The 22,592-nt window shown below is 47.3% G+C and overlaps 13 protein-coding genes across 17 annotated transcripts; 6 read left to right on the top strand and 7 right to left on the bottom strand.

The window, feature by feature from the left end:
- Positions 1–31: 31 nt before the first annotated feature.
- Positions 32–1,804, top strand: SEC61 (translocon subunit; the record flags this gene model as incomplete). The annotated part of the gene is made up of 7 exons (XM_043156378.1): positions 32–38; positions 97–164; positions 221–500; positions 562–1,184; positions 1,242–1,457; positions 1,516–1,687; positions 1,740–1,804. The coding sequence occupies 7 exons, from the start codon at positions 32–34 to the stop codon at positions 1,802–1,804; spliced, it is 1,431 nt and encodes a 476-aa protein (XP_043006164.1).
- Positions 1,805–2,043: 239 nt separating this feature from the next.
- E1B28_011348 (uncharacterized protein) lies at positions 2,044–3,292 on the bottom strand (the record flags this gene model as incomplete). The annotated part of the gene is made up of 6 exons (XM_043156377.1): positions 3,196–3,292; positions 2,956–3,144; positions 2,802–2,889; positions 2,669–2,748; positions 2,525–2,612; positions 2,044–2,472 (listed from the first exon to the last, which is right to left on the bottom strand). The coding sequence occupies exons 1-6, from the start codon at positions 3,249–3,251 to the stop codon at positions 2,044–2,046; spliced, it is 930 nt and encodes a 309-aa protein (XP_043006163.1). The 5' UTR covers positions 3,252–3,292.
- Positions 3,293–3,814: 522 nt separating this feature from the next.
- On the bottom strand, positions 3,815–6,120 carry ELP3 (Elongator subunit; the record flags this gene model as incomplete). The annotated part of the gene is made up of 12 exons (XM_043156376.1): positions 3,815–3,891; positions 3,951–4,032; positions 4,090–4,374; positions 4,429–4,552; positions 4,611–5,012; positions 5,078–5,158; positions 5,228–5,352; positions 5,408–5,477; positions 5,532–5,624; positions 5,685–5,755; positions 5,810–6,045; positions 6,096–6,120. 12 exons carry the CDS (start codon positions 6,118–6,120, stop codon positions 3,815–3,817), a joined length of 1,671 nt encoding a protein of 556 aa, XP_043006162.1.
- A 554-nt stretch (positions 6,121–6,674) lies between these two features.
- On the bottom strand, positions 6,675–8,214 carry CIT1 (citrate (Si)-synthase). Its single transcript, XM_043156375.1, has 6 exons — positions 8,167–8,214; positions 7,996–8,109; positions 7,876–7,943; positions 7,511–7,823; positions 7,362–7,453; positions 6,675–7,303 (listed from the first exon to the last, which is right to left on the bottom strand). Exons 1-6 carry the CDS (start codon positions 8,194–8,196, stop codon positions 6,721–6,723), a joined length of 1,200 nt encoding a protein of 399 aa, XP_043006161.1. The 5' UTR covers positions 8,197–8,214; the 3' UTR covers positions 6,675–6,720.
- A 65-nt stretch (positions 8,215–8,279) lies between these two features.
- TRM8 (tRNA (guanine-N(7)-)-methyltransferase (tRNA(m7G46)-methyltransferase)) lies at positions 8,280–9,221 on the top strand (the record flags this gene model as incomplete). The annotated part of the gene is made up of 3 exons (XM_043156374.1): positions 8,280–8,423; positions 8,479–8,686; positions 8,734–9,221. Exons 1-3 carry the CDS (start codon positions 8,352–8,354, stop codon positions 9,219–9,221), a joined length of 768 nt encoding a protein of 255 aa, XP_043006160.1. The 5' UTR covers positions 8,280–8,351.
- On the bottom strand, positions 8,327–10,139 carry E1B28_011344 (uncharacterized protein). Its single transcript, XM_043156373.1, has 3 exons — positions 10,112–10,139; positions 9,775–10,055; positions 8,327–9,723 (listed from the first exon to the last, which is right to left on the bottom strand). The coding sequence occupies exons 1-3, from the start codon at positions 10,112–10,114 to the stop codon at positions 9,231–9,233; spliced, it is 777 nt and encodes a 258-aa protein (XP_043006159.1). The 5' UTR covers positions 10,115–10,139; the 3' UTR covers positions 8,327–9,230.
- Positions 10,140–10,142: 3 nt separating this feature from the next.
- On the top strand, positions 10,143–12,176 carry E1B28_011343 (uncharacterized protein). 3 transcript variants are annotated; one of them, XM_043156370.1, is made up of 10 exons: positions 10,143–10,225; positions 10,282–10,411; positions 10,474–10,767; positions 10,826–10,992; positions 11,050–11,099; positions 11,146–11,161; positions 11,215–11,340; positions 11,399–11,606; positions 11,659–11,807; positions 11,863–12,176. In XM_043156370.1, exons 1-10 carry the CDS (start codon positions 10,175–10,177, stop codon positions 11,926–11,928), a joined length of 1,257 nt encoding a protein of 418 aa, XP_043006156.1. In that variant the 5' UTR covers positions 10,143–10,174; the 3' UTR covers positions 11,929–12,176. The 3 variants fall into 3 exon arrangements, with proteins under 3 accessions (XP_043006156.1, XP_043006158.1, XP_043006157.1); XM_043156372.1 differs by having other exon boundaries at positions 11,399–11,807; XM_043156371.1 differs by having other exon boundaries at positions 10,143–10,411.
- Positions 12,177–13,160: 984 nt separating this feature from the next.
- E1B28_011342 (uncharacterized protein) lies at positions 13,161–13,973 on the top strand (the record flags this gene model as incomplete). The annotated part of the gene is made up of 1 exon (XM_043156369.1): positions 13,161–13,973. The coding sequence occupies one exon, from the start codon at positions 13,161–13,163 to the stop codon at positions 13,971–13,973; it is 813 nt and encodes a 270-aa protein (XP_043006155.1).
- A 21-nt stretch (positions 13,974–13,994) lies between these two features.
- E1B28_011341 (uncharacterized protein) lies at positions 13,995–15,212 on the bottom strand (the record flags this gene model as incomplete). Its single annotated transcript, XM_043156368.1, has 1 exon — positions 13,995–15,212. One exon carries the CDS (start codon positions 15,210–15,212, stop codon positions 13,995–13,997), a length of 1,218 nt encoding a protein of 405 aa, XP_043006154.1.
- Positions 15,213–15,263: 51 nt separating this feature from the next.
- On the top strand, positions 15,264–16,611 carry E1B28_011340 (uncharacterized protein; the record flags this gene model as incomplete). Its single annotated transcript, XM_043156367.1, has 5 exons — positions 15,264–15,564; positions 15,619–15,683; positions 15,735–15,876; positions 15,965–16,373; positions 16,422–16,611. 5 exons carry the CDS (start codon positions 15,264–15,266, stop codon positions 16,609–16,611), a joined length of 1,107 nt encoding a protein of 368 aa, XP_043006153.1.
- A 1,797-nt stretch (positions 16,612–18,408) lies between these two features.
- On the bottom strand, positions 18,409–18,970 carry E1B28_011339 (uncharacterized protein; the record flags this gene model as incomplete). Its single annotated transcript, XM_043156366.1, has 5 exons — positions 18,409–18,497; positions 18,558–18,597; positions 18,658–18,726; positions 18,792–18,871; positions 18,922–18,970. The coding sequence occupies 5 exons, from the start codon at positions 18,968–18,970 to the stop codon at positions 18,409–18,411; spliced, it is 327 nt and encodes a 108-aa protein (XP_043006152.1).
- Positions 18,971–19,055: 85 nt separating this feature from the next.
- E1B28_011338 (uncharacterized protein) lies at positions 19,056–21,113 on the top strand (the record flags this gene model as incomplete). The annotated part of the gene is made up of 8 exons (XM_043156365.1): positions 19,056–19,163; positions 19,230–19,331; positions 19,381–19,398; positions 19,454–19,636; positions 19,691–19,932; positions 19,987–20,053; positions 20,110–20,931; positions 20,991–21,113. Exons 1-8 carry the CDS (start codon positions 19,062–19,064, stop codon positions 21,111–21,113), a joined length of 1,659 nt encoding a protein of 552 aa, XP_043006151.1. The 5' UTR covers positions 19,056–19,061.
- Positions 21,072–22,569, bottom strand: E1B28_011337 (uncharacterized protein). Of its 3 annotated transcripts, none has more exons than XM_043156362.1 (6): positions 22,322–22,541; positions 21,810–22,268; positions 21,655–21,752; positions 21,464–21,603; positions 21,313–21,411; positions 21,072–21,255 (listed from the first exon to the last, which is right to left on the bottom strand). In XM_043156362.1, exons 2-6 carry the CDS (start codon positions 22,219–22,221, stop codon positions 21,195–21,197), a joined length of 810 nt encoding a protein of 269 aa, XP_043006148.1. In that variant the 5' UTR covers positions 22,222–22,268; positions 22,322–22,541; the 3' UTR covers positions 21,072–21,194. The 3 variants fall into 3 exon arrangements, with proteins under 3 accessions (XP_043006148.1, XP_043006149.1, XP_043006150.1); XM_043156363.1 differs by having other exon boundaries at positions 21,810–22,263; XM_043156364.1 differs by having other exon boundaries at positions 21,072–21,411; positions 21,810–22,263; positions 22,322–22,569.
- Between the last annotated feature and the right edge of the window lie 23 nt (positions 22,570–22,592).

Genomic DNA, 22,592 nt, shown 5'->3' with positions numbered 1-22,592 from the left:
CTTTGCCGCTTTTCAACGTCTTACCACCAGAATGAGCTGTAAGTCCTCCTTCTTTGATATCTCTGACTTTTACAACTCATCGTCAATGCCTTTTAGTTCGGTTTTTGAATCTAGTCCGGCCTTTTCTTCCTCTCCTACCTGAAGTTTCTTCTCCCGATAGAAAAGTAGCCTCCCCGACTTGTGTTTAAGTCTTTCCATGTTCACCCCCGTTTATTTCTAGGTCCCTTTCAATCAGAAAGTGCTATGGACGGCCGTCACTCTCCTTATTTTCCTTGTCTGCTCTCAAGTTCCTCTCTACGGAATCATGTCGTCGGACTCGTCTGACCCCCTGTATTGGTTGCGTGCAATTCTCGCTTCAAACCGTGGAACTCTTATGGAACTTGGTATTACTCCCATTGTCACATCCGGAATGATCATGCAACTCCTCGCTGGTGCCAACTTGATTGAGGTCGACTTCAGTCTTAAGGAAGACCGCGCTCTTTTTGGCGGCGCGCAGAAACGTATGTGCCTACGTGTTTTTACTAAATCACTCGCACGGTGTTTTTTTGACGACCTTTATAGTCTTCGCTCTTATCATGTCTCTTGGTCAAGCAACAGTCTATGTTCTTACAGGAATGTACGGTCTTCCCAGCGAATTAGGCGCAGGCGTCTGTCTACTCCTCATCATCCAACTCGTGACCGCCGCCCTTATCGTTACACTCCTTGACGAACTCCTCCAAAAAGGATACGGGTTAGGCTCCGGAATTTCTCTTTTCATTGCAACCAACATTTGCGAGTCCATCGTGTGGAAGGCTTTCTCCCCCACTACCGTCAATACTGGTCGTGGTCCCGAGTTTGAGGGAGCTATCGTCGCCTTCTTCCACCTCCTTTTCACCTGGAACGACAAGGGACGCGCTCTGAGGGAAGCTTTCTGGCGTGACCGTCTCCCCAATGTCATGAACCTCATCGCTACCATCATTATCTTCGCTGCTGTCATTTACCTCCAGGGATTCCGAATTGAAATTCCGGTTAAGAGCAACAGGTTCCGTGGTCAACGTGGAAGTTACCCAGTGAAGCTCTTCTACACGAGTAACATGCCCATTATGCTGGAGAGTGCTTTGACAAGTAACGTCTTCATCGTCAGTCAAATGTTGGCTACTCGCTTCCCCAGCAACTTCTTTGTCAAGCTTCTTGGTGTTTGGGAGGTTCGTCAAAATGTTGCTGTGGCTCAATTTATATTGAATTCCATTTTCCTTATCTAGCCCATGGAAGACTCTCCTCAACTTGCTGCTACCTCCGGAATCGCGTACTACATGTCTCCTCCTCACACCCTCAGGGAAGCACTCGTCGACCCTGTTCATACCATCATTTATATCGCATTCATGCTCTCCGCATGCGCGTTGTTTAGCAAGACCTGGATTGAAGTTTCTGGAAGTGGGCCTCGAGATGTCGCGAAACAACTAAAAGACCAGCAGATGGTGCGAATATCTCTCTACCTTTCCGTGTCTTGTTTTTTTAACTCGATTCTGTTAAAAGGTCATGGCCGGCCACCGTGAGGGCTCGATGTACAAGGAATTGAAGCGCGTCATTCCTACCGCTGCCGCATTCGGTGGTGCTATCCTCGGATTACTTTCTGTCGTCGCTGATCTTATGGGTGCTATCGGAAGTGGAACTGGCATTTTGATGGCCGTGACCATCATTTACAGCTGTAAGTCACTAATCCGTATTGCTTCGATGTTCATCACTGACTACTATCTCAGATTGGGAAATCGGAATGAGAGAATCCGGTGGCCCCGAGATGCAGGCACTGGGTGACTTGCTTTAAGCATTCGATCTTTCAGGATAGGGACGATGAGGATAGACGTTGAGGGAAAAAGCTGCATTTCCTACGTATTCGATACCGTAAGCGTTATCAACCTGCAAATTTTACCTGGATTCAAGATTAACCAAGACCGTTACGGTAATAATACTTGGAGGATTGCATGAATTAAATTAAGTACACATTACTCTTGCATCAACTGCAATTTTGCAGATGTGCTGTGCTGTACAACAACATCAAGACTGTCAACAACTCTCTTTTCTTGACTGATTTTCTTTGTTCATCTTGGCAATCTTGGGCAGATTCTGATATTTTCTTCTCCGGACAGAAGATAAACTGGCCTTCTCAGGAAGAGTACAGGTAGGATCAATGATCGACTCTCGGGGTCTTTGAGTAATCCGTGCATCTAAGTCGTCCTCACTCCGCTGCCTCTTCCTGACGAAGATACTGGTAACAGGATTCGGCGATTTCGAGACGAAATCTGTTGCTGTTTCTGTATCCAACTCTTCTTCCTCTTCCGCCTCTTCCACCTGAGATCCGGAGCTATAGCCTTCTTCAGAGCCCGTGGATTCAACGATATCACGAGAGGATCTTCGTAACGTCGCATCAATTTCTTCGCCTTGTCTTCTGACCGTCCACCGTGGTGAAGGAAGAGGAGCTTGGTTCCCGAGCCGCTATGCACTTGAATGAGAATCATAGTTGCTAAAAATGTATGATGCCACTCACTCTGAACAGGGCTTTACAGATCTTATGCCCTGATTTCCCTTTTGCAGTGCATACTCGAATTACTTGATAGAGTCCATCGTATCGTAAGCTATTCAATGGCCAAGAGTTCGCTCGAGACAAGCTAAGAATGAAATGACCACACACCCTTCAGCAGGTCCGTAAGGCGACTTGGCAATGTGTGCTCTAACAACTCTGACAGGTCTTCGTGGATGCATAGTGGACATCTAAGAAAGCTTTCATCAACACGTTGAACTTGAACTGTGATCGGTTGACGCACCATTAAGCTTCTATTACCTTTGTCTTTCCAACTCTGATCCTTGATCTGCTTCCCCGCAGCAGACCTACCGCCTTCGCCGGTGTACCAACTATATATCAGCAATTTTAATTGACTCATGGTTCTTTGAATATCGCTGCAAGATATAAGGACTTACAACCACTCCCCCTGATCGTCATCATCCTCGTAGCCACCAGACATAACTACAGAATAAGTACCAGATTCGATGTTCCCGTGAATACCAGCCTGCGTGAAGCCATGTACCATGGCCTGCGAGAGGGTTTGCCGATCCTGAAAGAGCGCTCCTACAGGGCAATCCTTTGGAGCACCATAGTAGTAGTCTCGTCTGAGGATGCCATATTAGCCATCTAAGACGTGGACTACAAATACTACACACCTGTCATATTTCTTTCGCGTGAGATGAAATTTTGGGTGGAGACTCTTACCACCCATTATTCGTAAGTTGCACAAGTGAAGGGACAATGGTTGATAACAAAGTAAGTACAGTAACAGTGTGTGAAAAACCGCGTCACCCACGTGCCGCTAATCAATCAGCGCCTTCCCCTTTTATCCATCCTCCACTGGAATTAGCCGAATATCCGAGATATCCAGGCAGAAATCCAAGTCCGAGTCAGACATCGTGTATACTTAGAATGGGATGTTGTCTTTTTTTGGTGCGGATATGGGAATTTTCTGGATGCTTATTATTAAGAATATCAATGGGAGAATAAATAGTCCAGCTATTGACCTCAACCGTGATAAGTTCTGGGCTTCATGACATTCCCTGACCGCCAAGTCCCGACCTGTCTACCGTCATTTAAGACAAATCCACGATCAGCGCATGCATATGAGTGTCAGTGTGAACACCGAATTGTGGACACTAAGTTCCCATGTAAATAGTTGTACATATGTCCGAGCCCCTAGTAGTCTTCTAGGGAAGCTCAGCGAATGAGTGCTTGTGCTCGAAAGTTCTGGTCTCCATGAGGTACAAAGAATACGCATGAGCTCTTTGTGAGCTACAACAGTGACTTGCTCATATAGGGACCATCCAGCTCGTAGCCCAACTTGCGATAGTAGTCCCTCGTGCCCACGCCTGCACAACGAGACAGTCAAAAAACACTGAATCGAGCGCGATGTTTGAAACGTCTTTACCGGAAATGACGGCCAACTTGACACTACCATGTTCTTCTCTTGCAATACGCTCTGCCTCTTCCATTAGTAAAGTTCCAAAGCCCTACCAATGTGCTGCATTAGTGCTGGAGCCCGTAACCACGAGAAAACGAAACCGCACTTGATGTTGAAACTTGGTCGGATCCCTTCCATGAACAGGGACTGCTGTCCCATACACATGTAACTCTCGCACAATACTACACCCACCCTCATCGCCTTCCTTCTTCACCAACTCTGGTCGGAATGTACCCTCCTCCGAACACTTCCTCAATCTTAGCAAACCTATGAGAATGTCTCTTTCCGGGTCCTCATACGACAAGAACGTTTCCCAGCCTCCATTCGCAGCATAGTCCCGTCGAAGGAGTTCCACAGACTCAGGTCGTACTTTATGATGAATTTCGTGAATCTAAGATCTCTTCAGGGTCCTACTCGAGCAAGGTCCTGAAAAAGAGATACACACCCCAACTTCGCGGAATCGTACGTCCCTGCATTCTGCACCGAAATCCTTCATTCGGTTCAGAGCCAGTTCTCGGAGATTACCAGAGTTCTCGCATCCACTGGTGACGAGAGGTAGGGGTATATCTCTACCAAACTTGTTCGTCAGTAATAATTCACTCGCTCCGTAGGCTAACGGAAACAAACCTTTGCACTCGATAGACTCTCGTCCAGGGTGGCACCAAGGCCAAGATTCTTGCGACAACGTCCACCAATACATTGGGTGTGTAGTTTTTATATCGTCCTGTCCTCCACAGCTCGTATAACCCTGTTCCACGAATGACCAAGGTTGGATAAATCTTCAACCCATCACTTCGAAAGGCAGGGTTTTCGAAGTATTCCTTGAACTGGTCTAAATCCCTCTCAAGGCCAACATTGGGGAGGTCAGGCATCATATGTGCTACAACTTTGAAACCAGCGTCCTTTGCCAAGTGGAATGACTCAGAGACAGCACGAACAGTGTGACCCCGATTGGTGTCGCGCGCGACGTCCTCGTACACTGACTGAACGCCGATCTCAAGTCGAGTGCATCCGTACCGAAGCATTTGGCTATGGAAAATCAAAATCATATAGATGAGATATTGCTGACTTGTGCTGCATAAACAAGCCTCTACCTGAGATGAGGTCGTAGGCAATAATCCGGCCTGGTCTCAATAGTTATGCCAATCGCCTTTGATTTGCTTTGTTCCGAGAACCTGAACACAAATATAGGTGTCGTTCAACTCGGTGAATTTAAGTTTTCCTGTCGATCGCTGGTAACGCACCTTACGGCCTCGTCCACATCGAGCCCTGTAAACCCGGAAAGAGCATTGTGCAGTTGAGCGATAAATTTCGCCCGATAGTCTTCCTGCATGCTCATGAATGTTCCACCCATGATGATAAATTCTACCTGCTTCCGTGTCAGCCTGCTCGGTTCGATTCCGGATCCATACCCAACAACGCACCTTGTCAACGTTGTGCCCCAAAGCCTTCAACTGTTCCACCCGCCCTCGAGTCTGCTCATAGGGGTCATATCTGTCATGAGCCTGAGTGATAAACCGCAGATATCGTATAATGTGTTTTCCTCACCTTGCTCGTATGGCTCGCATACTAGTCGGCTCGTACCCTGTATAACTTTGCGTACTGTAATCAAAATCAGAATCGGGCCCTCCTGGGCAATATCTAAATCATTCAAAAACAGGTTCAGCATTATTAAAAAGCCTCTGTATAGCCCAAACATACACGCATATGTTCCCTGTCATGGCGATATGGGGACATCGATGAGGTTTGCACATCACAGCAACGACCGCGATCTTTCAGGAAAGAATCGTCAGTATTGGGCCAGATGAATCCTAATCCATACGCACCCCACTAGCAGTCCTAATTGGTCTCGCCTTCAATTTTGGCAGTAGAGCCTTTTTATAATCATCCGGTATAGCACTGATTATGTCCACCAGCCTAGGAACACCTCCGTAGGAATATTTTTTACTGATCTTTGCACGAATAACGTTCAAGGACACGGTTTCATTCGCATCGTGAGCCTTGATGAGCTCTGCAGCAATACCAGAAGTGACTCGAAGAAGTTGTTCAGCTTGTGAAGGACCTGAAAAACTGTCACTTCATTACTGGGATATCATAACATGTGTTGCGCACCATTGACCCGAGTTCCCTGGACCATTTTCACAACAGAGGTGTTACAGTGATGAATCCTTTCTCCTTTTGACTAGATCGTGATGGAATAGATAGTCCAGAAACACTAGATGGGAGTAGACAAGGGCCTATAATGTTTGTTTGACGGCGGTCACTCGATGAGTCAGAGGTGATAATGACACTCAAGAATATATAGATCGGTGAAGTCAATTTTAGTATGTGGTCTGTTTATTTGTCCACAAACTATAGCCTAGATACATGCAGAGCAGAGGCAGCGAAACTACCTACTCGCTACAATGGGTTTCAAGCTATCAAAGAATCTATTGCTTGTTCGCGAACATTTTGGAGATTGCCTCTGTCGAATAAGACTTGGGACGTTCGATAGCTAAACCGAGTTCGGTGAATTGTAAAACAAAAAAGAAGGATAAACTGTCACTTACGAGCACCAAGGGCACGGTCCCAAATAAGTTGAGCGGCAACACCAAATGCACGAGAGACACCGAAGAGAACGGTGTAGTATTGCATTTGGTCAAGTCCGTAGTAGGTCAAGAGGACACCTGAGTGGGCATCGACATTGGGCCATGGATTCTTGGCTTTGCCAGCCTGTATAATTGGGTGCATATCACGTTCAAAAGTTCAGCCAGCCGCCGCTCACCTCGAGAAGGATTTTGGGAACGATGTTATAGATCTGTCCAACCAGTTTGAACATCGGGTCGTCCGGCAGGTGCTTCAAAGCAAATTCACGTTGAGCAACATATCGGGGGTCAGTCTTTCTCAAAACTGCGTGGCCATAACCTGGGACGACTTGGCCAGCCTTGAGCGTGGACCAAACGTACTCTTTGACAGCCTCATCACTAGCATTTTCGCCGATCTTGGACTGCATCTTACGCAACCAGACCAAGACTTCTTGGTTGGCGAGACCGTGGAGGGGACCAGCGAGGCCATTGAGCGAAGCAGAGAAAGCAAGGAAAGGATCAGAGAGAGCTGAGCCGACAAGCTTGCCGGTGTGTGCTGAAACGTTCCCACCCTCGTGGTCGCTGTGGATGGTGACGTAGAGACGAAGGAGCTCAACAAAGCCGGCATTGTCACCGAATCCAAGAAGAGTGGCGAGATTGTGGGAATAATCTTTGTTGGGGTCGATGGTAGAGAGTTTACCCCGTCCGTAGACATTGCTATAAATTCGACCGGCGATGTTCGGCAATTTGGCAATCCTGTGGAATGAATTTCGTCATTGATTGTGGAAAAGGCGAGAAGGGATCGATTCCATACAGGTCCATACAGTCCTCGAAAGTAGGACCCCAGTACTCTTTCTTGCTGATGCCATCCTGGTAAGCTTTGGCAAAAGCGGAATCGTGGTTGAGCTATGAGAGAAGGATCAGCTGATTAGTCCTGTGTAGATGGAGCGGAATCAAACTAACGGCAGTGACAGCCAAACTGAACTGGCTCATGGGGTGGAGGGTAGGCGGGCATCGGTCCAACAGCTCTTGAACAAACTCCGGGATAGCGGCACGAGCGGCCCAGTCTTTGGAGAGTTCGGTGACCTGTTCCTGAGTAGGAACTTCGCCGGTAAGGAGAAGCCAGAACAGAGCTTCGGGAAGAGGTTCCTCGCCACCGGGTGCTTTGGGAAGACGTTCTTTGCACTCGGGAATAGTGAGACCACGGAAACGAATCCCCTCGTCGGCGTCCAGGACGGAACCATCCCAAATCAGAGCGGGAAGACCTCGCATACCACTACACAAGGATTGTTCAAATATTCGGAATATCTCGCGCACAGATCACTCACCCGTAGAGTTGGTCAACGTGGACCGGTCCGAAAGATTTCTTGCCATGCTCAGCACGGACGGCTTTTACCTAAATATAAAATGTTGAGCATAGTTAAAGCAAAATCTCAATATATCCTGACAGTTTCGAGTTGCCGAGGAATGAGCTCGGCGAGCCGTTCTTTGAGAGTTGTGCTTTTGGGTGCAGATGAAGAGAAACGCGCGGTCCGGGCCCAAGCAGCCCTGGAGAACTTAGACTACGGACAGTATTAGTATGGACACAACCTTTGGGTAATAGGGAATAGAGGACTTACAGCACGGACGAACGACGGAGAAGATAACATGGACGAGGAATAGGGAAAGAACCCGATGTCGCGGTTCCCCCCGTAAGTACGAAAAAATAATACTTGGTCACGTGCATTGACACGACTTAACGTAAACAAACGATCCATCGAAGAACTTGGACTACCTTGGGTTTCACCCGCCTTGACAGAACTCAATGCCAAAACGCAAGCGGACAGCAGCTGAAGCCCTAAATCCAGACCCTGAATCAAAGAAACTGCTTCCCCAGGTCAGTTGATTCTTCCATGTCTGTTGGTAACCCATTATGTCCTTTTCATTTGCAGAAAAGATTTTATCGTCAAAGAGCTCATGCAAATCCTTTTTCTGATCATGCGCTGGACTACCCAAAATCACCTCAAAACATGGATTGGGATGCTCACTACCCTGCGTTCGCAGGTACGGGAAGGACCCCAGAGTTTGCGGACATAGGTTGTGGATTCGGGGGTCTGATGATTGCATTGGCCCCATTGTACCCCGATGTTCTGATGCTCGGTACGACACGGGTTAAATTCTTGTCTACACGGCTTAGACTTTGCCAGGCATGGAAATACGCGTTCAAGTGTCACAATACGTTCAAGATCGTATCAGCGCTTTGCGTACGGCCGACAATAGCCACCAGAATGTTTCAATTGTCCGCGCTAACGCCATGAAATTCCTTCCCAACTTTTTCCCGAAATCATCCCTTTCGGCACTCTTCTTCCTTTTTCCTGATCCCCATTTTAAGCACCGGAAACATAAAGCGCGTATCATTTCACCGACACTCCTTGCTGAATACGCCTACGTTTTACGACCTGGTGGTATCGTTTACACGATCACGGATGTGAAAGACCTTCATCAATGGATGAAAGCACATCTCGAAGTATTCCCATTATTCGAACCTGTTTCTGAGGAAGCGCTGCGTGCTGAAGGGAAGGGAAATATCGTGGACGCCGTGTTTAGATCAACAGAAGAAGGCCAGAAAGTTGAGCGTAACAAGGGTGATAAGTGGCTTGCATGTTTTAGAAGAATAGAAATTTCTCGATCGTGATATTGCATTTCAGTACTCATTTTCCGCATTAGTCCCCGCCGAACTTTTCCCGGGTTGCATCGCATCCACGAGGTTCGCGGTCGTCTCTTTAACTGCTCGTTTTATCTCACCGTGTATCACTGTGCTTGCTTCGCCTGCTAGCCTAAAAATTTCTTCGAAGCGGTCGACGTGAAGACGCGTCTCCATTGAAACGAGAGCCATTTTTCCCGAACGAGGCATGACTGCGATTGTAACATTTGGTAGATCATTTTCCTCGAGTTGAGTGAGATCTAGTAATGGCGACGTTGAATGCACACCGCCAGTAACAGCACAAACAAGATCGAACAGAGGTATTCCCGCATTTGCTAATGCGAGAGTTGTGGCATTTATGCATGCTTGCAACAATCCACCGTCTTGTTGGAGAACTTGAACATAGATGTCGATTTGAGAACGAGGATACAGAGACATCTGTATTACTGGCTCGAATGTCGATTTCAGCGTCTGGACCAGTTCGAGAACGCGTCTGGAAAAGAGAAAGATAAGCCGTGTGCTACAATAACCTTGACCTACTTACTTGTCACCTCTTCCTCTTTTTCTGCGTTCTCCAGCACTGAAAGGCGCGATATTGAGTTCGATATTAATGTTGGCACGGTCATGGAACGTCTGAGAACGCATTTTTGCCTCTCGAGGACCGAACACGGACACAGAGACCTGTGTAAGGCCATGAGAGATTGTGGCAGATCCGTCTGAATTGGAACCATGGGGAGAAAAATCGATTTCAATTGTCCGTAATTCGAATTGTCGTCTGCCATCGGATCGGTAGCCTCCTGCATTAAGAATCTCTATACGTGAAGTCTGCAAATTGAAAGTGTCAAAGCATATTCCATCAGAAATTTTTTGGAAGAAGTCACCATATCGTGGTGGTAGGCTGTAACAGGCTGTAACCGAGCTTCGGTCAAACACCCACCATCATCATGACTAGCCTTGCGTTACCATCATCTGTTCTCGACACTGACTTTTACAAGGTATAAATAACCTTGTTTAAAGCTTTCTCTATGATGCAAACTTGGTCTCTATGCAGTTGACTATGCAGCAAGCCGTTCTACAACATTTTCCTTCTTGTCAAGTCAGTTATCGTTTCATGAACAGGGATAGGCCCAACGTCCTGTTCAGCAGGGCTTGCTATGAGTCCCTCGCCTCCGCTGTCTCTCGTCAGTAATCCACTGTTTGTTTTTTGAAAACATGGCGGGCTTCGTCCTTATATTTACTCCAGATTTCCGAAATCTTCATTTAACACCCGTTGAGCGTACATGGCTCGCTCAAACTTGCCCTTTTTTTACGAGACAATATCTTGATTACCTAGAACAATATCGGTTCAAACCAGAACAAGTAGACATCAAGTTTATTCCAGTCGAAGATTCAGATCAAGGTCAAAAGGGTCATATCGAAATCATAGCCACCGGACTGTGGGTTGAGACCATCTTGTGGGAAACCCCGCTTATGGCCTGCTTGAGTGAAACCTATTTCACAACCGACGACTGCGATTGGAGCTACGACGGTCAAGAAGGTGATTTATCCTTTTCACCGGTGTCTGTATGCTGCTCTACTCACCAAGCGAAACGCAGAGCTTGCCTTCAATAAAGGACGAACCCTCTTGGAGGCGGGATGCGATTTCAATGAGTTCGGCACGCGCAGGCGTCGCTCCTACAAAAACCAAGAAATTGTTGTAAAAGCTCTCGTTAAAGCATCACGGGACACGCAAGCCCCGGGAACCTTACTTGGGACAAGTAATGTAAGTCTTCTTTGTCGCCGTGCGGTAAATAACCGAGGCCTTATTCGCAATGAATAGGTTCATCTAGCTCGTCTCCACAACATTCGTCCTGTCGGGACTGTCGCTCAGTGAGTGCAAGCGATGTATCTTTTCCAAATCCTGACTGTTATCTAGTGAATGGTACATGGGTGTGAGTCAGGTGTAAATATGCACCGAGTCCATTCTTCTGAAATGTCAAGATAGATCGGAGCGATCAAGGGGTACAAAAACGTGCACGACCTTGCGCTCGAACTCTGGGAGCAAGTCTATGATCGGAAAATGATTCTGCTCTCACTGACCGACACCTTCTCTACGGAGGCATTTTACAAGGTGGGTCCCATCGAGTCTTTTTTTCTCCATTATTTCCTGTGATCTGATGTTTTCCCAGACCTTTGTGAACTCCCCACAACGAGCTCGACGATGGGATGGTCTCCGACAGGATTCTGGTGATCCTTTCGCCTACGCTCCGCAAGCAAGAGAAGTGTACGAGGCGCTTGGTATAGATCATACACAAAAAACGATTATCTACTCCGACAACATCAACATCGACAAGGCACTCGCCTTGAAAAAGTTGACTGACGAGATTGGGTTCAAGTGTTGAGTTTACTATCGAGGTTATATCGGTGTCGTAATTCTGATTTCTTGCAGGTTCCTTTGGTATTGGCACCTTCTTGACTAATGATTTTGAGAAAGCGTCTTCTAATGGAAAGGAGAAGAGTAAAGCGTTGAACATTGTCATCAAATTGGCTTCGGCGGAAGGCAAACCTTGCGTGAAGATTAGTGACGAATCGTCCAAGGTCGTACTACTACGATTGAATGCTTATATATCTTGTGGAACTGATTTGTTTCCAGAATACGGGGGACCCAGCCACTGCGACACACGTCAAACAATTGTTTGGCCTGAAGCTGAAGGCCTGAACCCCATCTCAAGGACAGGATCCTACCACTCGTATAGTTTACTACTCAGAAGTCGAGATCACGAGAATTAAAATGTATTGCGATGTGTACTATTTTGGGTTTCGATGTGTAAAGCACCGGGATATGTAACATATCATAAAACAGAGTGTTCCCGTCGTTTTGTGGGCTCAAAAATTTTTTACAAGCTTCTTAGAGTACATACGAGCTTGTATGTACAATTGTGGCCACCGGAATACACAGGATCCAACAAGACAATTAAAATACAGTGAAGTGTCTGTGGTTATCATGGCGTGACAAGCCAGGAACAGTGTAATTCTCGTTGTAGAGTAGAGATATCAAGACATAGCAAGATGCATCAGTAAACAACCATTGCCGGCTTGTCCGACTTTTTTCGGCTTTTTCCCCACCAAAAATACAGAAAAGCCGACAAGCCGCAATCTATGTCCCTTTTGGGACAAGTCGGTAGCGAGTGCGGACCAAGCAAATAGAGGTAAATAGAATACATAAGATTTAGTAAGCGTCAAATAAACGGTCATGACAGCTTTTTGAGCTTTTCTTATCCATATATGATTAAAGAAAGTGCCGAAAATTGGCTTGTGGCTTGCCTGCCATCAAAAAAGCCCAAAAAAGCATAAAAAAGCCGAAAAGGCTTATATCATTTTGCTGATGTGTAAACAACACTGATAAGGCTAAATACAAGTTTGTAGAGACGGGGGAGTGAAAGGTAGTGTAAAATAAGCAAAACGAGTCCCAAAAGTCCCCAATCGACCGGTAGGCGACGGCGAGGCTTGGCTGTGCAGAATGTCTTGCCGATGTCTTGCCGGACGTGACGATATCGATACGTGACAAAAAGTTTTGCACTTCTCGTTCCACCCTCGGACACTCTCCGAGACTTCGTACAAGTCTCCTAAAATTCAGCTAAATTCAGGTTAACAATTTGAGCACTAATACACTGTTCTGGTCAAATTTTTAAGACGGTATGTGGTGTGTAAATGGATCTCAGACGTATTGCATATCCCTACCCAGAATAGTACCTCCGCACCCTCCGCATTTAGACAGCTTATGAAAGGTTCACACACTTCTGCTCGTAGGGAGAAGCGCTCTGCTTCAGCATATTATTATTTGTGTATCGAATTAAAAATCCGGTATGTTTCTTCGTTACGCACTGTTTCCAAATTCACGAGTTTAATTCACGTAGCCTCAACGCGTCCTGGCACTCCCGCTCATCAGTAATGTCAGATGTTCGTGCGCTCCTCAAAGCAAGGCGACAAGAAGCACGCATCACCCATCCACTCGCGTCCTACAACCAATCTGGCCAGCTAAGATGCAGTGCTTGTGGTACCATCGTGAAACACGCCTCTGCATGGGAAGGACACCTCGGAAGTAAAATACATCGCACCACAGTGGCACAAATGAAGGAGAGAGAACGTCAGAAGGAAGAGCAGAGACTTAGGGAAGAGCAGGAGGAAAGAGAAAAGGCCGCACTTGGGAAACGTAGGGTGGAAGAGGAAATAGAAGTCGAACCTGAAGATCACTCAGAGCCCGATACCAAGAAACGGAAGATATCAGTAGGATTTCCAGCTGACTTTTTTTCTGATCCTGCACAAGCACCAATACTCTCTCCGAACGATGACGATGAAGAAGAGGGCGAGTCGCGCATTCAGCCTACACAACAACAACCTTCACCAGTCTCTGACCAACCGAAGTCAGACTTGGACCTCGAGTGGGAACGGTTTCAACGAGAGGTTGTGAATACAGCTGATTATCGCGAGACATACGAAAATGCTACAGTGATGGCTGAGCCTGTCATGAACGAAGTTATGGAAGGGATGCCCACGGTGGAAACAGTGCCAGAGCAACAAGAAGAAGTCAATGAGGAAGAGCTAAGAAGACGAAAGGAACAAGAGGAACGTGAGCTAATCATGGACCGTTTATTAGATGAAGAGAGAGCGCAGGAAGAGGCAGATATGAAGGTCGTGGTCATGAGAAATAAGCTTGAGGCTCTCAAAAAGAAGAGACTGGCGGCCAAAGGCGCAAAATCATGAATATGTATTCATGTTTGTGATCTATCGTATACTACTTGACGTTCTATCAGGTTCTGTTTTTTCGGTATTCTCGTCGGAGTCCCCCATTCCAGTCCATTGCAACCAGTCCACACCCTGCTTGTGTATCATCATCAGCCCGAGAACAACTGGAAGATACCACAACATATGTCGGAAGAGGATCCTCGCCTCCTTTTCTCCGCCCTTCTTCCAAAAAGTCCAGGCGGCACGAACAATGACCACATTTGGTAATAGACTGGTGGCAGCGAACAACCAAGTCGTGAGACCGGAAAGTGGTGTAAGTATCGTACATATGGGTACGAGGAGAAGGGCGTGTCGCAACGACACAAGGGCATTTTTTCGTGGATCGAGCACGGGAAGCATGCTATAACCCGCTTGCGCGTAGGATCCGCGAACCAAATACGCCAACGGATTGAAATGGGGAAACTGCCAACTGTAGAGCAGCATGAAGAGTGCGAAGGGGGCAAGAGGGTTGTCCATCAATGACAGGTCGAGAGGAGCAGTTGGAAAGGATGCTAGGAAGGGAGGGGGGAATAATTGAATCGGGTGCGACACGGATGGAACAATATGGCCCCCACATGCAGTCCAACCCATGACTGGAGGAATCGCTCCGACGACTGCACCAACCCATGTGTTGTAGTAGCTCTTTCTTTTCATCCAAGTATAAACTCCCGCGTACAGCACGATATTCGATACGCCTAAAATGGCTGTTGTAGGATTGGTCATTGTCCATAAAAGAACCGGTCCAACAACGCCTGAAGCGACTGCAAAACCTGCACCATGTAGAGGACTTATTATCCGGGCAACAAAAGGTCTGTTCCGGGTCCTGGCCATTTGTGCGTCGAAAGGAACCTCTTGTAATTGATTTAGGGTGTTCGCGGAGGCAGAGCAGAGCGCTGTCCCGATGGCGGTTGCCAGTAATGTCGGAAGAGAAGTCGGCAGTGGTGAGAGAGCGACTCCAGACATCGAGGTGAGTATAACAAGAATGCTGAGGCGTGATTTCGACAACTGAGAATAGACCTTCAGCAGTCGTCCTGTTGTGAGGGCCGGTACTTCCTTAAATGCAGAGCGAGGAACAGCTTGAACTTCTGGATGCACCACAAGCTTTAAGGAGCCAGGATTGCGCGTTATTGAAGTCCTTTGAGAAAGCCATTGGGCATTATGGAAGAAGAACGAGGAGAACAGTGAGTTGGTCGTCCTTCTCGACGCGGTCGACCACATCCAAAGAATGATGGGCTTATGTAATCGAAAACCTTCTTTCCTCTCGCCACCATGCCAGGGACCCATCTTCTCCCACCAAATCTCCTCAAGCTATTCGCACCACGTCCACCGCTCCATTACCTTCGGCCAATTGGCAAGGACATTGACCAAGTGAAAAAAAAGGATGTTCATGGCGTTGCTGAGATTATGCAGCGACTTAGAGACGACGCAACTGAAAATCTTGCTAATGGCGAACAGATGGAAGAAGGCGAAGAACCTGTCTACACACTTGCAGAAGAAGTGAAGAGACAGATTCGGAGAGAGGAACGTCAGAAGCGCAAGGAGGAAGAGTTTAATAACTCGAAGGAAACATGTCAGTATAATGCCAACGCCTCTTCGTTATCTATAGGTCAAATTTCCCTTCTAGATAAACCGTCTGATGATCCAGAAGCGATTGGGGATCCCTATAAAACCCTTTTCATATCACATTTGGTATTACTTTTCGTACTCTTGTGACCTCATATCACTGACTACTCTGTTTAGCACAAGAACGCAACCGAAACGGACTTGAGGCGGGAATTTGAAGGATATGGGACCATTGAGCGGGTAAGGGTTGTCCGTGACAAAAAAGGTCGCAGTCGAGGATACGCTTTTATCGTATATGAGCGGGAACGAGACATGAAAGGTTCATGACATTTCTCCTTCTGTTTTCATTCTCTCCATCGAATACTTACCCACAATTCTTACCCTCTCTTCCGGTTCAATTCAAACAGCTGCATACAAGGATTCTGATGGTCTTGTCATCATGGGAAGAAGGATATTAGTCGATGTCGAGCGTGGTAGAACTGTTCGTGGCTGGAAACCACGCCGTCTGGGAGGTGGTCTTGGTGGACGACCCAAGCGAGTAGAACCTGTGATAGTTCCTCCCCGAACTGGGGGATTTCGAGGTGGATTTGGTGGAAGAGGCTTTGGTGAAAGAGGATTTGGCGAACGAGGTGGGTTTAGAGGTGGTCGCGGTGGAGGGTTTAGAGGCGGCGGTGGTGGCGGCGGATTCCGTGGGGGATACGGTGGCGGCGGCGGCGGCGGAGGAGGTGGTGGAGGTGGTGGAGGTATGGACGGTGGATTTCGCAACAGCGATAACGGCTACAGAGGTCGCGATTTTGGAGGCGGTGGTGGTTTCAGGTATGTGCTTCTTTCATTATCGACTCGATCATTACCAACAATTATCAGGGGAGGACGTGGTGGTGGAATCGGTTACAACGGTGGATTCAACGACCATCCGCCGAACGGATACGGTCCACCCGGGGGTGCCCAGGGTGGTTACGGTGGTCCTCCTGGTGGTGGCTATCGCCAGGATCTTAAAAGACATGATGGCCCTGGAGGATACGACGACAGAGACTCAAAACGAGCACGGTACTAGTTTTCATACTTATCTGTTTCTTCCTCTTTTCAGGCTTCACCATAATGTGGCTTGCATATGCGTGGTGGGCTATTTTCTCCTTGATTTCTTTCCGTGTAAGTATCATCTAGCTCTCTTCGAACTGGTCATTGTATTGCTGAGGCAAGTATATGGTAAACAATTTGACGTTCGCTTTTCTTTTTTCTCTTCGTTTCATTGGGTACTCGTCCGAAAGGCGAAAGGCGAAAGGAGGTGGATCACGATGTGACTGACACTGTAGTATCACGCTGATATCTGCATAGAATCAAATTTCACAAAGTGCACGCGTTCGGTCTCATCTCTCTACTTCATACAACCTTGTAAAGGCCTTGCAAGCGAGAACAGACCATTTTTCGCAAAACCTTTAGCTCAAGGCGACCTCAAGCGCTGATTTTCGAAATATGGATGACACTACTGGCAGGTCCCCAAGGTCGATTGGAGTGGGTGGGACGTTATCAAATCGAAGTCTGGCGTGAAGTACCTGACCATCGTTCTCATCCCTAAAATCATCCGAGGGTGTCCTTCCCCACCACCCCAATCCTCTACGGGTCTTCTGGATTAATACTTTATCGACTGAGTGAAGTTTAGCCTGTTCAGCAGCCTGTATCTGTCGGACAGGGAGAATTTTGAAGCAATTTTCATTTTGCTGTGTACTTTCTTTGTTTTGCTCAAGGCCTTTATAGCCGGATACCCGGTTTGGAGACTTGCAAAAGAGAGAAACGGACATAAGAGAGGCTCATGTTCGGTACATCATCTTAGTGGTGTGATTGTTTGTATCTGCACTGATGACTTGAATTCGGCACCTCCGTCCTCGTGTCTCCATTGCCCTCTCTCTACCCTGCTTCCTTCTTGGCTTGTTCTGGATCTGCTCTGTCTGGTGTCTGTCTCTCAGGATCTGAGTCCGGCCTGCTGCTCTGCCTTCTCTCACAAACAGATAAGTGCCTCTGCCAACCATTCATTCCTTTGAGTGTTGAACGTTAAACTTCCATATATCGTGGCTCAAGCAAGAATCCAGGGATTGCTTGGACATGGTGAGTTCAAAGAATGCCAAGTCAGTGGGTCCGACTTAGGTATAAGTCTTTTTTCAGTGTATGTTATGTTTGAGTGCATGATTGGTAAAATTCTTCATCATTGCGAATAATCGAAAAGAAAGGGAAAAAGGAAACTAGAGGAACATCACTTGAGCCCACCGTTGGTTGCGAGTCGCCGCGTGGATAATGTCATTGAAAAAAAGAGAAAAAAGTTCGCTAGGTCCCACCCTGGAAAGCCTTGAAGGTGAGGAATGTTTTCGGCTTGCTTCGTAGTCGAAGATGGTATTACCTTGGACATTGTCGTCGCCTTTCCAGCAGGACATCTGGAGCGCCTTACGATGATATAGGCTGAGGTCTGGAGAACCTACCAGCAAATACAAATCCCTCCGCCCCAGACTTCCACTCATTCACGCCCCTCAGTCCACGAAATGACTTCTTGAGGGTTCCAAACCCAGACGGGCATATACTGCTATACGACCAATTTCGATCTCCGACGCCGTGGTGCTTCAAGCTTCAGCTTCAACTCTGACAACCGTGTCTAACACGTAGCCCGACTCTGATTGCTGCAATAGAAGTGTCCCACAGAAGTTATTCCATAAACACTCGTTTCTTGATTACTCTTGGAGCTGCATGAACTCTTAAGTAGTGGTCTCAAGATGTAGTAACCACCTAATCATTAAGTACTTCGCTTGTATCATAGACATACTTTTTAAGTACCTTCCAAACAAGTGATTCGTTTCGAAACAATTTAGGAAGATAGCGAAGGAGTAGCATTGGCTTGGTCTTCTAGCCTCTCCCTCGCGATTCGAGCAGTATAGGTCCGGCTGACAATGTTGACTGAATAGCAAGGGCAGCGTGAGCAGGACTGTCATGGTTCAAAAAAACCAAGTAACGCACAAGTGTCCATGAACCGATCCAAACATCTTGCGAGACATGTCTTTGAGAAAGGGAAATCACGTCAGTCCATATCCCGCAATGAACGTTGAAAGAGACTTGCCTCTTCGGAACTAGAGAGTGAGGTTCCCGGTTTTGTGACGCATGCCTTGTAACAACGTTCATTCATGTTCTAAAGGTTCCCAAAGAATGTCAGTTCTTTCCTCCTGAAAGCCTCTGGATAATCTGGACTCTCACATTCATGAGTTGCTGGGCGTTGGCTTGAGCTATTTCACTGCGGACAGAGTTCATGAGTGCTTCCTTGCGTGCATTGACATCTAGGTCGTGATGTAAGCAGTGAATTCGTTTACTGTTCAGAAAGAGATACCTGTGGGTGTCGGGCTAGACGACAGAGGGTTCTTGAAAAAATCCGACATGTCGATGGGTGGAGGAAGGGGAAGGCGCGTAGAATGCCAGTAAAGTGAGAATGTATGTTACTATTAGTAAACCCACTTCTTACATCTCAACATGGGTGCGGGGGCATCGACCGCCCACGAGGACATTCAACCAGAACTAGATTATTATCAGTTGTTAGAGGTCGAAGAAAATGCAACAGCCGAGGAGATCAAGGTCAGCTCCATCCAGCTCCATCCAACCAGTAAATTCAATGGATATTTACTGTAATTCATCGACCAGAAATCATTCAGGCGACTTGCCCTCATCCATCATCCAGATAAGAACAAGGATGATATTGAAGGCGCTACGAAACGCTTCGCTACATTGCAACAAGCCTACGAGGTGTGTCACTAGAAACACTCGATTTAGTCCTTTACAGACCAAATTGTAGGTTTTAAGCGATGATCAAGTAGGTCCGCTTCTTGTGAACAAAAGCACCTGTCATTCAAAGGTATGATAAGTAGGAGAGAGCCTGGTACGACTCGCACAAAGCATCGCTCGCCCCCGAGCCTGACGACGAGACGGTCTTTCAAGATATCAAGACTGGTGCCCCTCCTCCTCGAGCCCGTGATCGAGGTCTTACAGTTCGACATCTCACAAGATTCTTCGATCCGTCAGTCTGGAATGGATTCCGAGATGACGGTGATGTCCGTTTTCAACTTTCCATCTTCTAACCAAAGCTTACCACTTTCCCGCCACAGGGATTTTATACCATTTATCGCAACCTGTTCTCCCGTTTAAGGGCGGAGGAGGTCCTTGTTGACGGGGACGCGACTCTTCCGTCCTTTGGTTATTCTACATGGTCATGGACCGTCGTTAAGGGAGAGGACAATACCGCTGCACGCACATTTTATAACGCATGGATGAATTTCACTACTGCAAAAGATTTCGCGTGGAAGGACCAATGGAACCCTTCCGAAGCTCCAACCCGCCAGATCCGAAGGTATGTGTTATTCTAATTTCTTTTGACTTGCAGTTCAAATGGACCATAAAACAGATTGATGGAGAAAGATAACAAGAAAGCTCGTGACGATGCGCGTCGTGAATACAACGATACGGTCAGAGTACGTCTTCAGCTCCTCTCCTTCGGTGATATAACCTTCTGATTTCGAAAATCCAGTCACTCGCCAAATTTTTGCGAAAACGGGACCCGCGCTACAAGGAACACCTCGTTCGCCAGAGCCAGCTCTCGGGCTCCTCTACTCCCGTTACTAACGCTCCCCGGAAGAAACCGAATCAGCAGCCACCGGAATCTTACGTTGAACAGGACTGGCAAAAGATTGACTCACACAATCAACACGTCGACTTGGAGTGGGCTGTGGCCGAGGGAGAAGATTCGGAGGAATGGGAGTGCGTTGCCTGCGGGAAAACCTTCCGAAGTGAAGCAGCCTGGGACAGTCATGAACGGAGTAAGAAGCACTTGAAAGAGGTGGAGAGGCTCCGCAGGGAGATGGAGGAAGAAAGCATGGAGCTTGGTCTGGAAAGTGATGCAGAGGAATCTATCCCTGCTCCGCAGGATGGTCTTTCATCGGACCCAGAACCCTCGAGACCCCCTCGAACGGAGGATGATGGTGAGGAAGAGGTCGCTTCCCCGCCTCCTGACACTGCTCCCATCACAGACCACGAAAAGGATGAAGAAGAGACCCTTCGATCCAAACCCAAGAAAACGAAAAAGAAGAAAAATGCAAAAATTCGGCTTACGACTGCTGCCATGGAACCGTTGACAAAGACTGAGGGAAGTATGGGTCAGAGTCCAGAGCCAGTGGTACCACGAAGCAGAAAAACCAGACCAACCAGACCGCTCGACAATGATGCGGAGGTTGGTGACTCGAAACCAGGCGACTCCGCCCCAGCTCCAAAGCCTGAACTCAGTAAACGTGAAATACGACGTGCTCGACAGGCCAACAGGAATGAAGCTAATGAAAATGCTGAAAAGGCCAAGGTGTGTGCTCGCAACAACGTTACATCCAATAGCCCTCAATGTCAAACCTTGACCCACAGCTTCGATGTAATGTGTGCTCTGAGGTCTTTAATAGCAAAACGAAACTTTTTCAGCATGTCAAAGAGGAGGGGCACGCGCTTGGGAAGGAGACGGTTGACCGTAGTCGTAAAAACAAACGGTGACATGACCATCATATGAATTTCGACCCGTGTCGGATGAATTCGTAGACAACAATCTAAGAGTACAAAGACAATACCGACGAATCAACCCATCAACTGAGAAACATCTTCTGGAGGGTACTTGGTTTGGGAAAAAGTGAGCAATCTAAATTATAGAAAAGGTGAGTCGTGTGGTTCCAAGTAAAGTGAGGGTCTACAGTACCGCTTCAAACTTTGGATGTACTTCCGACTAACTTCGTCGTTGAGCACATGAGCAACTTGGTCCGACGAAATCTTTTCTCGCGCGGAACGTTCGTGAATACTAGGGGTCGCAGGTCAGCGTACCACATACAAAACGAGAAAGATAGCCGTACCCAACCATGGTGACACCAATCGGCCAAGGGGCATTGCCAATAGAGAGACGCAAGTATGAGTCGTTTGCTTTCTGATACTGTCTCTTCTGCATGTAATGGACTATTTCAGCAATACGGGCCAACATATCTGAAGGTAACGACTGTGCAGGTGTGAGGGTCGAAAAGGTCAGGAAAATCAGGATAAAACTTACTCGTGATCGTAAGGCTTTGAAGAAGGGCTTAAGGTATTCTGCCGACTGGACCTGCGTCGCCGCTGCGAGTTTACCCTGAGTTGACCGTTTTATGTGTTCTTAACCATGGATGCATCAAAAAAAAAACTGCTCAGAAGAACAACTGCAAGGCATACCTGGTCTTTCGTCCATGTACTCCTCCCAATCCTTCAAAACTCGCTTCAAAGCATAGTAAATGATGGGATAGAGCTTGTCTGGGTCAGTCTTCATGAGGTCCAAATCCAGGACACCACCACTACCCGACTGATCTGAATCCTCCTTCTTCTTTCCTTTACTATTCTTGTTCTTCAATTCCCTCTCTACGTTTTCTACATCCTCGAGAGCCTTCTTGAAATCATTTTGACCAGCTTGTCGGTCATGTCCTTTTCCTTCGATCAATTCCAGCGCACGCAAGCGAAGTCGACGGTCCCTGTCCGATTCGCCAAAGAGGCGTATAGGTTGGCCTTTCGAACGTAGACGCCTGATAGTCTCTTCATTAGATATATTGAACGTCGATTCCGGTATTGGTGATGCAGTATCCCTGGTCATATTATCTGGATGAGGCGAATTGGTAGCCGATCTTGAAGGGGCCTATTCTCCATTTAAGTGTCAGTATTGACCGGTAGAGACGCATTGAGGAAGTACATACTTTTGCTTTCCTCACATCTTCCGCTGCCTCTTTCTCGTTCTGTTCTTGCGCTAGTTTCTCCTCCTTTGCCTTCCGTTCCTGTTCTTCTCGCAGACGTTCTAGATCCCCACGACGCATGTACTTTGTCTGCCTCGGAGTGGGATCAGATTCAATGGCCTTGCGTTTGGCAGCTACCTCGGCGAGAAGACCTTGCATATTGAGTGTTGAGGCTAGGCCGGGAGTTGGTCGGGAGCAAGGTTCAATATTTCAATCGTCGCTGACTAAGCCACTG

Source organism: Marasmius oreades, chromosome 7 (assembly GCF_018924745.1).
Source record: "Marasmius oreades isolate 03SP1 chromosome 7, whole genome shotgun sequence".
Taxonomy (NCBI): Eukaryota; Fungi; Basidiomycota; class Agaricomycetes; order Agaricales; family Marasmiaceae; genus Marasmius; species Marasmius oreades.
The sequence above is the reverse complement of the archived record's forward strand: the minus strand, read 5'-3'. Positions and strand labels throughout refer to the sequence as shown.

Bases quoted from the DNA above. Each gene is read 5' to 3' on its own strand.
- E1B28_011343 (XM_043156370.1), top strand. From the start codon at position 10,175: ATGACTAGCCTTGCGTTACCATCATCTGTTCTCGACACTGACTTTTAC. The intron at 10,412-10,473 runs GTCAGTAATCCA...TATTTACTCCAG, and splicing joins CCTCGCCTCCGCTGTCTCTC to ATTTCCGAAATCTTCATTTA. The intron at 11,607-11,658 runs GTTGAGTTTACT...GATTTCTTGCAG, and splicing joins TGACGAGATTGGGTTCAAGT to GTTCCTTTGGTATTGGCACC.
- E1B28_011337 (XM_043156363.1), bottom strand. From the start codon at position 22,516: ATGCAAGGTCTTCTCGCCGAGGTAGCTGCCAAACGCAAGGCCATTGAA. The intron at 21,604-21,654 runs GTAAGTTTTATC...ACACCTGCACAG, and splicing joins TCAAAGCCTTACGATCACGA to TCGTTACCTTCAGATATGTT. The intron at 21,256-21,312 runs GTACTGTAGACC...TCTATAATTTAG, and splicing joins TACATCCAAAGTTTGAAGCG to ATTGCTCACTTTTTCCCAAA.
- CIT1 (XM_043156375.1), bottom strand. From the start codon at position 8,196: ATGTTATCTTCTCCGTCGTTCGTCCGTGCT. The intron at 7,944-7,995 runs GTCAGGATATAT...TTTTATATTTAG, and splicing joins TTCCTCGGCAACTCGAAACT to GTAAAAGCCGTCCGTGCTGA. The intron at 7,824-7,875 runs GTGAGTGATCTG...ATCCTTGTGTAG, and splicing joins CACGTTGACCAACTCTACGG to TGGTATGCGAGGTCTTCCCG.
- E1B28_011344 (XM_043156373.1), bottom strand. The intron at 9,724-9,774 runs GTAAGTAGGTCA...TCTCTTTTCCAG, and splicing joins AAAAGAGGAAGAGGTGACAA to ACGCGTTCTCGAACTGGTCC.